This window comes from Ambystoma mexicanum, chromosome 6p, assembly GCF_040938575.1.
Source record: "Ambystoma mexicanum isolate Mex_15411 chromosome 6p, UKY_AmexF1_1, whole genome shotgun sequence".
Lineage (NCBI taxonomy): Eukaryota > Metazoa > Chordata > Amphibia > Caudata > Ambystomatidae > Ambystoma > Ambystoma mexicanum.
In genome coordinates, this window is record NC_090935.1 from 1,350,098,773 (window position 1) to 1,350,112,354 (window position 13,582).

Below are 13,582 nucleotides of genomic sequence, written 5' to 3' on the forward strand. Positions count from 1 at the left end.
TCCTCTAAGATCCAGCTTTGTATATATGCATGCTTTTCTGACTTGGTCCAGGAGTTCAGGGATCAAAGGTAACGGATATCTATTCTTGACGGTGATCTGGTTCAGGGAGCGATAATCTATACAAGTTCTAAGGTCTCCTTCCTTTTTTGGAACGAAGAACAAAGCTGAAGAAGCAGGGGACTTGGAAGGACGAATAAACCCATTTGCCAGGTATTGATCCAGGTATTGTCGAAGGTGAAGGTTCTCAGGCTCGGTGAGGGCATAAATTCTACTACAAGGAGGAGTAGATCCAGGTATCAGGTCTATCTGGCAGTCATAAGACCTATGAGGAGGTAGAGAGTTAGCCTGATCCTTCCGGAAAACATCTTGGTATTCTAGGTTTTCGGGAGGTAACTGGGGAGTCGCTGAAGAAATTGCTGCCAGTGCAACACCAGGTGGAGGGTGACAAGTAGAGACACATTCTGGAAACTGGACCGTTCTTGCTCGCCAATCGATCAGAGGATTGTGTTTCTCTAACCAAGGTATTCCTAGAATAATCTGAAACTGAGGAGCCTTGATCACATCGAACACGATCTTCTCATGGTGTCCATTTTGACTTACTAGCGTCACTTCTTGAGTGGTATGCGTTACTGGTCCGGAGGCTATCTCCGTTCCATCCACTGTAGTAATGACGTCCTTTACAGCCTTGGGACAAAGAGTTAGATTCATCTTCAAAACCATTTCATGATCCACATAATTGCCGATGGCACCGCTGTCGACGTAAGCTTCAATTGCATGTAATCGATCCGGATTATCAGGGCTAATGAGGATCATAGGTATCACGAAATGCGAGGTCACGGAACTGGTTTTCACGCTCGGCAAGAGGACCTCTATTCTTGTCGGGCGAGGTCGTTTCCCTGCTCAGAGTTTGTAACTTTGGTAACTGCAGCTCCTACTGCCTTCTTGGCAGGTTTCACCGGACAGTCTCGAAGAAAGTGCCCTGAGTTTCCGCAATAGAGGCATAATTGCAACTTTTTTCTCCTTTCCCGCTCCTTTTGTGTTAGAGGACCTTTCAGGCCCCCTATTTGCATGGGTTCCCCGGAGTCTACTCCTTTGGAAGGAGTTGGTGGTTTGGAAAATACTCGAGCATCAAACTTGGAACGATCGGCCTTCCTGTTCTGCAGTCTGTGATCTATTTGAACGACTAAGTCTATATAGTCCGAACAATCTTGTGGGGGATTCACTACTTGGGCTAACACATCTTTGAGCTCTCCACGTAGACCTCTATAAAACAGCGTAATCCTTTTGTCCTCAGGCCATTGAGTTTCCACTATCAGTCTGTTGAAAGACGCAATATAAGCCAAAAGGTCTTGATTACCTTGTCGCAACGAAAGAAGCTCATTGTCCAAGGCCTGCCCCTGTGAATGTCTTGCGAACAGTTTTTCCATACTGAGCTGAAAAGCTTGAAAATCATGGAGGACCGGATCATCTTGCTTTACTAGAGGGATCGACCAGTCTGCCGCATTGCCACTAAGGTACGAAAGCACGAAAGCTACTTTAGCTTGATCAGTTGGAAAGGCTGCTGGCCGGCATAAGAAATGCAACCGGCACTGATTGATAAATACTGCAAACCTCTTTGGGTCACCAGAAAATCGTTCGGGCGGAGCCAGAGGTACATTCCCAGGTAGGTTGATCTGCACTGGATTCATAGAGGATGTAGAAGGAAGATTTCCCCCAGATGCGGGTAACTGGGTCTGTCTGGCTTGTGACTGTAGCAATTGTCTAGCGAGATCATCTGTTCGCTCCTTGGAAATAATCAGTTCCCTTCTTAGAGCGTTTGTTTCCTGACGGGCTGCATGCACTTCTGCCCTTAGTTCCCCAAGTAACTGGGCTAGCTGGTCGGTATCCGAGGTCTCCATAGCGCCTGGACGGGAGTTTTGCGGTAGGCTTTGCGTTCTGTAACGCTCACCTGATTCCCGTAGAGGCGCCGGTCTTGACTGGGCGTATACCGTATCTTCAAAGGTGATGTGTAACACACGGCTGGCTCTTTGGGCTGGACCTCTGTGCACTGTATGTCTGACTCGAAGGGTAAGATGTCTGCAGATAGAAAATATGGGATTAATGAACTGGGTTATTGAATGTCTCTCTCTTCTTCCCTTTCTCTTCTCCTGTAGAACCCCAAAGGTTAACGCTCTCACCTTAGGTAAGTGAACGCCGTGCTCTCCATCTGCCTCGGGGCAGGGTGCTGTAACCAGTTTCTTCACTGGATAAGGGGAGCAGGCCTCTTGACTTCAGAGGACTGCTGTCCGTCATTTACTGCACGAACGGTAAGTTTCGAGTAATTCAAATGTCTTTAAAAGTCTTTAGTAATGATGTCTCTTGATTTGCAGGGTTCCGGCGATGGCGGATGACGGGCTGAAGTGAGTTGAAGATGGAGCCCGTGTGATGAATAGAAGCGCCTGGAAGCAGTAAGTAAGCGCTTGTTGCCTGCTTCACGATGCACTCTAACTGTCTTTGTATTTTGCAGGTACAAGTTCGGAGCGGCTGCAGGGTGCCGGAATACCCACTGGGTTAGATGTGGAAAGGCGTAATGGCACGTGAGTATTAAAGTTCCCCAATGTCTTTAAACGCACCTTGTTTTGTCTTTCAGATGCGGGATGCAGCGCCAAAGGCCTCCGGAGCGTGCGAAGAGTTGGTAAGCTTTTGTCTTTCAGATGCCGGAATGCAGTGCGAAGATCTCCGGAGTGCACGAAGAGTAGGTAAGCCTTTGTCTTTCAGATGCCGGAATGCAGCGCGAGGCGTTGGTGACAGCCGATGGACCAGGTAAGTGAAGCGCTGTCACTGAAGACCGTAATGCTAACCTGTTCTTTCTTGTCTTTATAGGTGTTGCTGAAGACTGGATTCAGGATGGTAAGCCTTTTTCCTTAGGCTCAGGATCAGATGCAGAAGACACGATGAGCGTTCTGCTGCAGAGGATGCAGAATAACGCAAAGCAAGATTCATCCATCGGGTGTGGTTTAAATAACCTCCTGTAGTGCTTAGGTGTCTCCTTCCACAGCCACGCCTAGGTAAGAAAAGAGTTCCTGCTTTCCAGAAGAGTTCCAGTGTTCTGAACCTAGGGAGTGGCTCCTGCCCCACCCAACAGGAAAAGTAGTTCCAAACAGAAGAGGATCAGAGGCTCAACTGGCAGGCAAGTAAGCAGCATGGTCTGCTGCAGGTAAGTCCACCCAAGCATTATGAGCCCGGCGCTTCCAGCGCTGGGACTGGGCAAATTTATGAGCCTGGTGCCACTGGCGCCAGGACTGGGTCCAAAAGGTCCCAATTGGGACTGGTTGGCACTCGGAACCTGGGTTATGGATCTGCTTCCAAGGGAGTTGGGAAAACCCTGACCTTTTGGAAGCAGAGATCATGACATTCCGACCATAATGAATCTCATACTTCGGTATTGAACGTCATACTTCTGCATATTTCTTCTCTTACATTGGCAAACTGGACCATACCCCCTAGTATCTATCCACTGTGCTGTAGTCATTGTTGTTCCTTTTTGTAAATACATCTATTAATGTTATTTTGTAATATATCCTTTGTGTGTGCATGTAATTTACTCTGCCTCTTCAATGTAAGAAATGCGCCCAGATGTCTTAGGGCTTGGTGCGCTATATAAATAAAATACAATACAATACAATACAATACAATACAAAATAGAACAGTTCTGTTTTTTAACCAAGTTCCAATTATAAACTTCTTCTCTTTCCAAAAGACTTCCATTTGGCTTTAACCAACAGTTCAACTAGACAACTAGTATGTATCTCTTCACTTATAGCAAAGAGTCCAAAACAACATCTTCTCCTTAGGAATCAAAACACTCCCACAATTCATCTGCATCAAAAACAATGTTTTGTCAGGATGTTATGATTCCACACTGTGTCAACAACAATAGTTTTGTCAGGATGAGTTCACAACAGTTCACAAAATACTTTTAGTGGTCTTGCCACTTCTTCTTCACAACCTTTAACTGCAACACTGTACTTCAATTACTTCTTCCTGGTCCACTCACCTGCCAGTACTACCACTAAAAAGTCCCTTTCCTGATATACTTGCCTGCCAGAACAAAACACTCCTATCTATACTACAAGTACTTCTGTGGTAAAGTTCTCTTCAAACCATTTGATAAAGTCTTTGACTTTCAACAACATCAGGCGTTACTACTTCTTCTGGAAATACATGATACACATTGGTGCTATTTGTTCCACCCTTGTGATTGCCACATCCAATACAGGTTATGCTCCTCTCCTCCTGAATACTTCCTATCAGAAGGGCTGCTCTCCTGGCCCTCTTGTTTTCCCACTTTTACATCAAGTAAATGTTGGCAATGGCTCTCTAGCACACTTGCTCTTCTTTGGCTTAGACAATGCTTGTTGAGGTCTTTTCCAACTGTTACCTCTTCCTCACTCTGACAATAAAGATTATATCTAGCTTGCTTCAGTCTTGCACTCTCTTGACTTTTGCAATGCGGGTTATTGTTAACTTGTTTTTATATTGCTCTCTTTCTGATTTGTCAATGCTGGTTATTATTAACTTGTTTTAATATTGCCCCCTCTTGGCTTTGGCAATGGTGGTTATAGTTAACTTATTTTAATATTGCCTTTTCTTGACTCTGGCAATACTGTTGGCTTTCAGGATCACAATTATAACCTTTGCCTTCTTGTCTGTCCAAACCGTTCTTATTGCACCACTACAACTTCTTGTTATCAGTTCGGTATTCAAAATAAACACTATTGTCCAGCGGGCAATTACAGAGTGTACCAGGGTTACCCAATATTGGTGAACTTACCGTTTTCGGCATACGCGTGCGCTCGCTCCGCGGCCATAGTGTTGTCTGCTTCTGCTGCTGTCTCTTGCATGGCAAACCACTTCGATGTACTTCCCTAAGCCCGCGCCGGTTGGGAAAGGAGCATTCCTTGCTCCAGGAGCACTTGGGTGCTCGTTTGCCACTGAAGCACACCTCAAAAGGGGGAAAGCTTTTCACAACAATGCTTCCCGCTGTACAACCTCTGCATACAAGGCCAACAGGGGTGAAGCTTTCCACAACGCTTCCTGCCGTACAACAGGTGCTGAGGTTCAGACCCTCTCGGAAACGGCATCCGCTCTGCAACAAGCGGAGGCCACGGCATCTCTGCTCCCCTTCTTCTGCTGCCACTGCAACATGGAAACATAGCAACCACTCCACCTTCTGCTTCTTCTCTTGACCTGCACCTGAGGGGGTCTTATATACTCAAAGGTCCCGCTCAGGTGTGGGTCATTAGTACCACTAGACTGCATCTTGCAGTCTAGTGCCCTTGAGCCCCTCTTCCTTGTCTCAGTACTTTGGACATTGTGGGACTTAAAGTCCCCAATGTTCAAATTACTTCTATTCAAAATGTTATCTTCAGCTTGACACATTTTACTCTTACCATAAATTACACTATCAGAAAGAGTTTTAAAAGGTTTTAATGATTGGTTTGAACTTAAATAAGAGCTAGCTTCATCAGAATTTCAGGTGTTCTGATGTTCAGTTCTATCACTCTCCTGTTGATTACAAGAGATGTGTTCCCTATAACTGAGGGCAACTTTGTGGAGGGAAGTCTTTCTATTTAAAAGTGATGGATTCACATTTAAGGAAGAATCAGATTAATAAGTATCTTCACTATACAATATGATTATGTAAATACTTCTGCTCTACTTCATTTGTAAATTACTTATGTGAATAAGATTGCACATGTAAATATTATTGATTATTATACTTATGGGACCAATGTATCTGTAAATATCTCATGTCTGTAAATATGTGTAATATGATATATGCCAAACGTATGTTTTCTATTGTTGCCTGTACCGTATTACCTGCTCTCCAGCGCTCAAATACCCACGGGTTTGGCACGCTCTACAAATGTTAAATAAATAAATGAAAATAAATAAGTGCCTAGAGTATTACTGTTCTGTTTCCTATGTGGCTTAAGACAGTTTTTACAGCCAACAAGATGGATAGCTTTGGGAAAGGAACCTTCACTCTGACAACAAGCAATTACATATTCTGATATTACAGAAATCGCTCCCTCTGAGGAAGATAAATACTGCCTCCATCCCATCGTAGTCCTTCCATCCCCCTGATGCCCTTCTCCTTCCAGGTGATCCTCCTAGCTAACACCACCCCCACGGTTAGGATCAGGTACCGGCTGCCTTCCCCTGGTCACCTGAGAGGAGACTCTAGGTAGGGTCTTTGTGAGGACTCCACAGGATTCATCACATTAGTTATCTTGGAAAATCTGTGACAAGCTGATTTATAGTTTTTGTTTTCTAGAAAAGTAAGAGGAAAATCCAAGGAAATGGCTTTAAACGATTTAATTAAAATGTCCATTTACTCTGCTAGAAAAAACCTGGTTATATGTCGCTTCTGCAGATATTTTACAACAACCCAATGGAAAGTCTTTGCTGGAGTTTTCCGTTTTTTTTTGCTCCTAAAACAATCCTTCAAACTAGTTTTTGCCGGATCTATTTTCAGTAAAATAAGTTACGACTGAGTAATAGAATTTTCGGCCTCCTTTGCCAATATAAAATAACAATAATGAGATGTTACTCTGTGGTGAGGTGTGTCCCTTCCACCAAACTAAGTGATTACCCATTTCTACAGTTTACCACCCATTTTGCTCATAGGAAATCCTGTACATTATGTTTTTGTGGAATATTTTCTTCAGCAATTTCACCATATTTGGATTTTCTTTTTAAATCCTTTATGCAATTGCAGAAAGTGACATTTTTTTAAATTTCACCTTACTAAGCCAATGGAATTTAAGTTTTGCCTGCGTAATCATAAGTGGACCTTTTCTTTCTGTACTATGATGAAGGAATTACAAAGATCTGCATCTCAATACATTTGTTCTAGCTTTCCTTTTGTTCATTATGTGCTTATGTAAATAGTGTGCTGCATTAGAAAGATGGTGGTCATGTAACCTTACTGTCGATAATACGGATCACGCACCATTATTGGAGATGGAATAAGCTCTGATTTTCCCCTAATTGAATAAACCCTAAATACATGTTTCAAAAAGTAATATAATGCAAACACAAGTAGCTGTCGATTTTGACTAATTGACTCATTATCTGTAATTGTACAAAAAAGAAAATTACTCTTGGCCTAGGAATAAATAACACAAAGACTGTACCTGAAAATGTAAGATTGTAAAATAGTGCATCTATCCTTTGAATTGTTTTCCGTTCACAGCTCTTACAATGGGGTTACAATCAAACATCACACGAGTAACTTCAGATCGCAGGTCTAGAAGTCGTTTTTTTCACATCTGAACCATACCTGTTGAAGATAGTTGACAAACCGGCACATGAAGTCTCCAAACACCCAGCTTGGCAATGGGTACAATGTGGCAGTGAAGGGAACACAGCAGATCAGGAAGATGATGTCTGTGGTTGCCAGGTTAGCTGTTAAAAACGAAGAGTACAGCGAGTGAAAAACGTCAAAGGCCAACTGGCCTGGCATCAGAAGACAATGAACACGCAATGCATTGCAAACTGTGTTTGCGCTGGGCGGCTTTTTGCACTACACTAAGGGTTCCATTGGACTATTTACACAATGGGCCTCATTAGGACCCTGGCGGAGAGGGTTTTACGCCAGCGTAGTGCATGGCGTACCTCTCCGCCATACTACGAGTTCCCGTAGCGCCATGGCGGCCTTTTCCGCCTGGTTTTACCAGGCGGAGAAAACCATGGCGCTACGGGACCTCGTTGTTAATTACGCCACCGTATTTTACGGTGGCGTAATTAACTCCTTCCCCACTCCCATTATACCCTATGGGGCAAAAATGGGAATGGGGAAGGGCAGAATGGGGATTGGGGATTTACCGCTCCGCCGAGGTCGGAATGGGGCGGTAAATCCGCCAACCCCCATGGCGCTATCGGCGGCTTTCCGCCATGCTTCGCGGTGCATTTAGCACCGCGAAATCCGCCTGGGTCGTAATGAGGCCCAATATCATTAACAAAAACATTGTCTAATTGTTTCACTTACTGAAATAACATGCTAAAATAATTTTGCCTCTTTTTTTCATTGTTTGATTCTCTGCATATTGTTTTCTTCATTTTGCTTTTTTTCTCCACAGGTACCGACACAAGACGGTCTTCCCTACATCGCTCAAACTACTGTTCATGTCCTAGTTTTGATGAGTCTTACCCATCAACCGCCATATTATTGCCTTGCACGTTCTTTGTGATTCAGGTCCCTGACCTATGGAGGTACCCAACACTGGTTAAGAAGATAGGAACAATATGTTCAGGATGAAGGTCGCTGTGCACAGATGGTGTGGTTGCACCAGTCTACATCCTGTTATTACATACACCAGCTACCTTTTCTCTCAGCAACAACAGAATGGTCTACAGGGAAGTCTGAAGATTTCTCAGTGGGACTCCGTGCAACGGGGCTCCTTCATGTGTTAACTCAGAATGTTTCACATTGATCTCTGTGCGCACATAATGATGGCCTAATTGGAAACCAGACAGAACTTGGCACAACCACCCGTGGCTTGGATATGCAGAGTTCTATTTGATTTTTCAGCGGCTGGGATACACAGAGGTCAATTTATTTTGTGAAAAACTAAGATGGGTGCTGCTGATTCCTCCTCCCAACGTAAAAACATTGGCAGAATATAGGTCCAGAGAGTCTGAGCAAAGAAATAAATGTCCTGTGGCCGAGAATGCTTGAACCCACACTCTAATCTCCCTGGCCCACTAGGTCTCCCTTCAGAAAACATAGCTTTTTGCATTATGACATAGATACCAAAGGTGTAATGAATGACGATGCCTCTAGGAGATAGCAATGCCACTGGCGCTGGACATAGGTGCAGTTCTCTCTCTACGAGTCATTTGTAATGGAAATCAAGAAAAAATGATATAGGTAATACAGTAGAAACTAAGAATGTCACCTCTTTCCTCACAATGCACAGCTCACTCTATATAGATGGTTATTGTTTAGCCAATGAAGGGACTTGAACTGGCAATCTTGCCATTGTTAAACCCACACTGAAATCTCTGGGCTTTAGGGTTTCCGTTCATATAAAAAAGCTTTTTGTATTACTTACTTAGCTGAAAATGGAGTAAAGGATGAAGATGCATCTGGGAACGGACAGTGCTGGTTGGGATAAACCTAGGTGATACTCCAACTCTCTCTTTATGTGAGTAATCTTTATGGAAATATGGATACAAAAATATATTTATAACTGAAAAAGCACCAAAGGGGTCACATGTTATCCCCATGCGCAGGTCATCCATAGAAATTGAGTATTTTCAAGCCAACAAGTGGACCTGACCCGGCAAACTTATCAGTGGTAAACCCACACCCTAGCGCCCCGAGCTACTGGGTCTCTCTTCAGAACGCATGGCTTTTTGCATCATGACATAGCTGTCAAAGTTGTATAGTCTTTAATAGAGAGTCAAAGGCGTAATGGCTGAAGATGCCTCTGGGAACTAGCAATGCTGTGTCGGATAAACATACATGTTGCACTCTATCTGTGAGTCATTCTAATGGAAATAAAGATACATGAACATGTGTATCACAGTAACAAACATTAAAAACGAAAATGTTCACCCTTTCCCTCTCCATGTACAGCAAAACCTATGAGGTGGGATATTTTCAAGCTGATGAGTACAGTTGAACTGGCAGTTCTGCCAATGCTAAACCCACACTCTAACCCCTGGGCTATGCAATACCTATTCCCTCCCAATGCACAACTTGACATGAGTTTGTGGATTTCCAAGCCAAAGAGTGGAGTTGAAGCAGCGAACGTTCCATTGGCCCACACTCTAACCTCTGTGCTATTGGAACTCCGGTCAGAAAGCTTTGCTTTTTGTACTATGACATAGCTGTGAAAGGTGCAATGAAGGTGCCTCTGGGAACTAGCAAGGCTGGTTAGAATACACATAGGTGTTGCACTCTATCTATAAGTCATTGATAATGGAAATAAAGCTAGGATCATATACTTGCAAACAGTAAACATTATTATTAAATGAAGATTGCACATATTTCCTCCTTATGTACAGCTTAACATAGGAGTTTATATATTTTCAAGCCAATGAGGGGATTTGGACTGGCAACCTTGCATTGTTAAACACATACTGTAATCTCTGGGCCATTGAGGATGCCTTCAGGGGTTCTAGCTTTTTGCATTATGACATAACTGGCAAAGGTGCAATGGCTTGTCATTGAATTCTGCTTGACCCCAAAAACTGAAAGGGTCCAATAATATTTACAGCAACTCTAGACCAAACATTCCCCGGTATCTCAATGGGGTGTAGTGGCTGCTGTCTGATAGACTTAGTCTCATTACACATGGTGTACAATCTCTCACTATATCTCCACCTCGGCATTCATGCCAAGGCCACCAGTATTTTTCTCTCACCCGTCTTTTCATAAGATCCCGTCCTAAATGGCCCTCATGTGCTAGTATCATTACCCTTCCCCACAGTGTCAAAGGGGCCACAAGTCTGTCACCCCGCATGATACCCCAAGATCCCTATGAAAGTTCACCAGCTTCCAACCTAAACCTGGCCACCTCTCTTTCCTTGTTTCCCTGCCCTTCCCTCAGGCACCTCCTGATGTGAATGGGTTCACTGTACTCCATGCTGCACTTCAACCACTCTTCTCTGGCTGTGGTGGGGTTTATCAGCGCCACAATGTGCTCGTCCAACTGTTCACTCTCCTCTGGGTCCTGAGAGCCACCATCCTTGCAAGATAATCTGGAAAGACAGTCAGCCACCACATTCCTCCTCTCAGGCACATAAATCACAGATATGTTATAACGTACGATCTCAACTATCCACCTGCAGATACAGGTGATGCCGTAGAGAATCCCTTCGCGCTTAGCAGGAATACCATGGCTTATGATCCATTTTGACCGTGTTCGGCATACCCCATATTAATGTCTTGAAGTGAATTAGGCACCAGAACACCACAAGTGCTTCACATTCTATTGTTGAACATTCTTTCTCTGCACCACTAAGGGCTCTGGAGGCAAAAGCAATGGTCATTTCTGCCCCCTTTGTATTTGTATAAGTACTTCTCCCAACCCTTTGATGCTGACATCCACCGTTAGATTTGTGCATGCCCTGTTGTCAAATGTTTAGAGCGTTGGCGTGTTGTTAATGTCTGACTAATTAAAATCGAGATCTTTTTTGAGTATCCCCCTCACAATGACAACAGGAGATAATCACTCTGAATATTCAATTAGTTCAAAGAATCCTGCTGGGACTGATCTTACTTTGTGAACGTTGGGTAGCACCCCTTTCTCAGTACTATTTGATGTTTGAAGCAAACAAGTTTTCCAATGCCCTCGTTAAAGACGTCTGGATTATCTCTCAGCAGCTGTTCCTTGATTACATTTTCGTTTGCCTTGATGGTTAAAATAGGGCATTCTTCACCTGGGTGTACCCTCACTTTCAAGGTTGCTTTTTCACCCCACCCTACGACATCTGATCCTTTTCTGGCAACATAAAGGCGGTGTGAGCAATTTGACCATCAGCACGGTCGGTGTGCGCTTGCCTTGGATTTTTAGAAATTCTAAAAGAAATTAAATGATGGTAGATGAAACTCAGGAAAATGTGTCTGGCTAACCCACACACATTTTCCTATGTTCACCGCTCGACATTCACATAGATCCATGTAGTATGGGTGGACAAAGCCTACCTGCGCTGTCCCCCCTTTCATATTTAGTTGGGATATGACAGCCAAGAGTACATGAAGGCATCTCAAAAGGGGGAGGGCAAAACATTCCTCCTGCCATGGACAGCCTAATTAACTAACAAAGGCTCCATGGATCCACCGTACCCTTTGTTAGCTCTGCTGGTGGCAGCCCTGCCAACAAATCAGAGGTAATTCAAACAGGCACACAGGGGGGGGGCTGGTCGCAGAACTAACAAAAGACAGGAAAACCCCAATAACATTTGACATGCACTGTGTCAACTTGAAGCCAGCTCACACCAGTCAATATCAAGGGCAGCAACCTGTCATGTCTGGGACTATGTGTTTACAGTAGGCATCCCCCGCAGGGGGCCCCATTCATAAAGTATGAGTATGTGGATTGAACAAGTCTGTTCTCGCTGCAGTTTCATTTGAGACCTGCTGCTTTAATCAGGAACCACAGAGAGCTCCATTAACTAGAGAGACGCTTTGATCCACAACAGATACGAAGATGGGTTGGACTTAGTATTACATGTTTTCACCCCTTTAACTTCTGTTGGAAAGCACTCTTGTTATAACCTCATGCATTGAGGAGATTGTTGGTGGGGACCTTGGATTGGTTCATTAAGGTAGGCTTAGCCTACACCACTCACTGTGGCCCATTCGGCCTTAAAAGAGGGCTGAGCCCTCTTTTGGGCAGAGCATCTTAAGACTTAGCAAGGAGTAACAAGAAGAACTCATTTGGACCCTGGCTGAAGGTACAGTCTGCCTTACAGCTTCCGCCAGTGAAGTTAGGCCAGGATATCCAAAGAGGGAAGCGCGATCCCTCCCCTAAACATCTCCCAGGGAACAGAGCGAGATATTAAATACAGAGGACCCTCGAGCAGGTCCAGAACTGGTACACAGACAGCACACAGCGTGCCCTGCTAGGCTCTATAGCAAGCTTCCTAAGTGGGATGTGCCAAAGAGTCTCTGAACCAAATTAAGGACAAGACAGTTTCTTGCAACACTCTTCTCCACTTTGGACCGTCTGCCTTAGGGGACGACATGAGCCAAGTGAAGAAGCTAGGAGGAGTGCATCGACAAGCATCAACCAGCATCTGCCTTAAAGGACATTTTTGAGCCAGTTGAGCTGCTTGAGCTGCAACCCTCACTGTTGTTATGTCGCAGTCGCTAACGACATCAGAGACGTCTCGACCAGTGCTTCAAACCCGCTGATCAGCACTGAGAGAACAATTCTTGTCCCCCAGTTGCCATGTAGGCCAGTCTGCAGCCGTCCGTCTAGACTCACTCGCCGAACTGTCTGTCGCCTGATACCAACACATGTCTCCCGTCAGGAACTCTGTTGCAGAAGCTGCAAAGCACCCTGAAATTGAGTCTACACTGTCGAGCACCAAGAACCTGTACTAGCGCAAGATACATTGGGGTTATGTCCCCCTGGTCCTTCTTCGAAGGCCCATAGTGACATTTTACGACCCATTGCTCCCTTTGTGCTGAAACCAAGTATCCTTGAACTATTGTGATTAATTACCTTACCAACAACCCTCCTGTCAGTATCCAGAGTGCATCCCTTTTCGTTCTTGAAACTGTCTGTCCTCCGCATTCCTTTACAGGGTGGGTTGTATTTTGTAGTGTGCTAGAACAGTCTGTTTAATAATAGTAAAGTAGATGTTTGTATACAACCTTGACTGGACAGTCCCTTTTATCATTGGGTAATAATTGTATTTTTGATGTGTTGCAACTAACCAATGATCCATGACCTTGCAGAGATAAGCCTGCCGTTCCGTCCACGTTACCAAAGTTGCACAAGGAGGTTCATAATTTGCTTGTGTTTCCAATCTGTTCGGATCCCTTCTGGTGTACTAGAGGTGTGGGACTGATTGATGG

The 13,582-nt window shown here is 44.3% G+C and overlaps 1 protein-coding gene across 1 annotated transcript in view; it reads right to left on the reverse strand.

The window, feature by feature from the left end:
• Positions 1 to 13,582, reverse strand: part of LOC138510408 (G-protein coupled receptor 54-like) — a 402,978-nt gene that overhangs the window by 141,648 nt on the left and 247,748 nt on the right. The window contains exon 2 of the mRNA XM_069626041.1: positions 7,328 to 7,452. Coding sequence (XP_069482142.1) covers positions 7,328 to 7,452 — 125 coding nt within the window. The remainder of the gene's footprint in view (positions 1 to 7,327; positions 7,453 to 13,582) is intronic.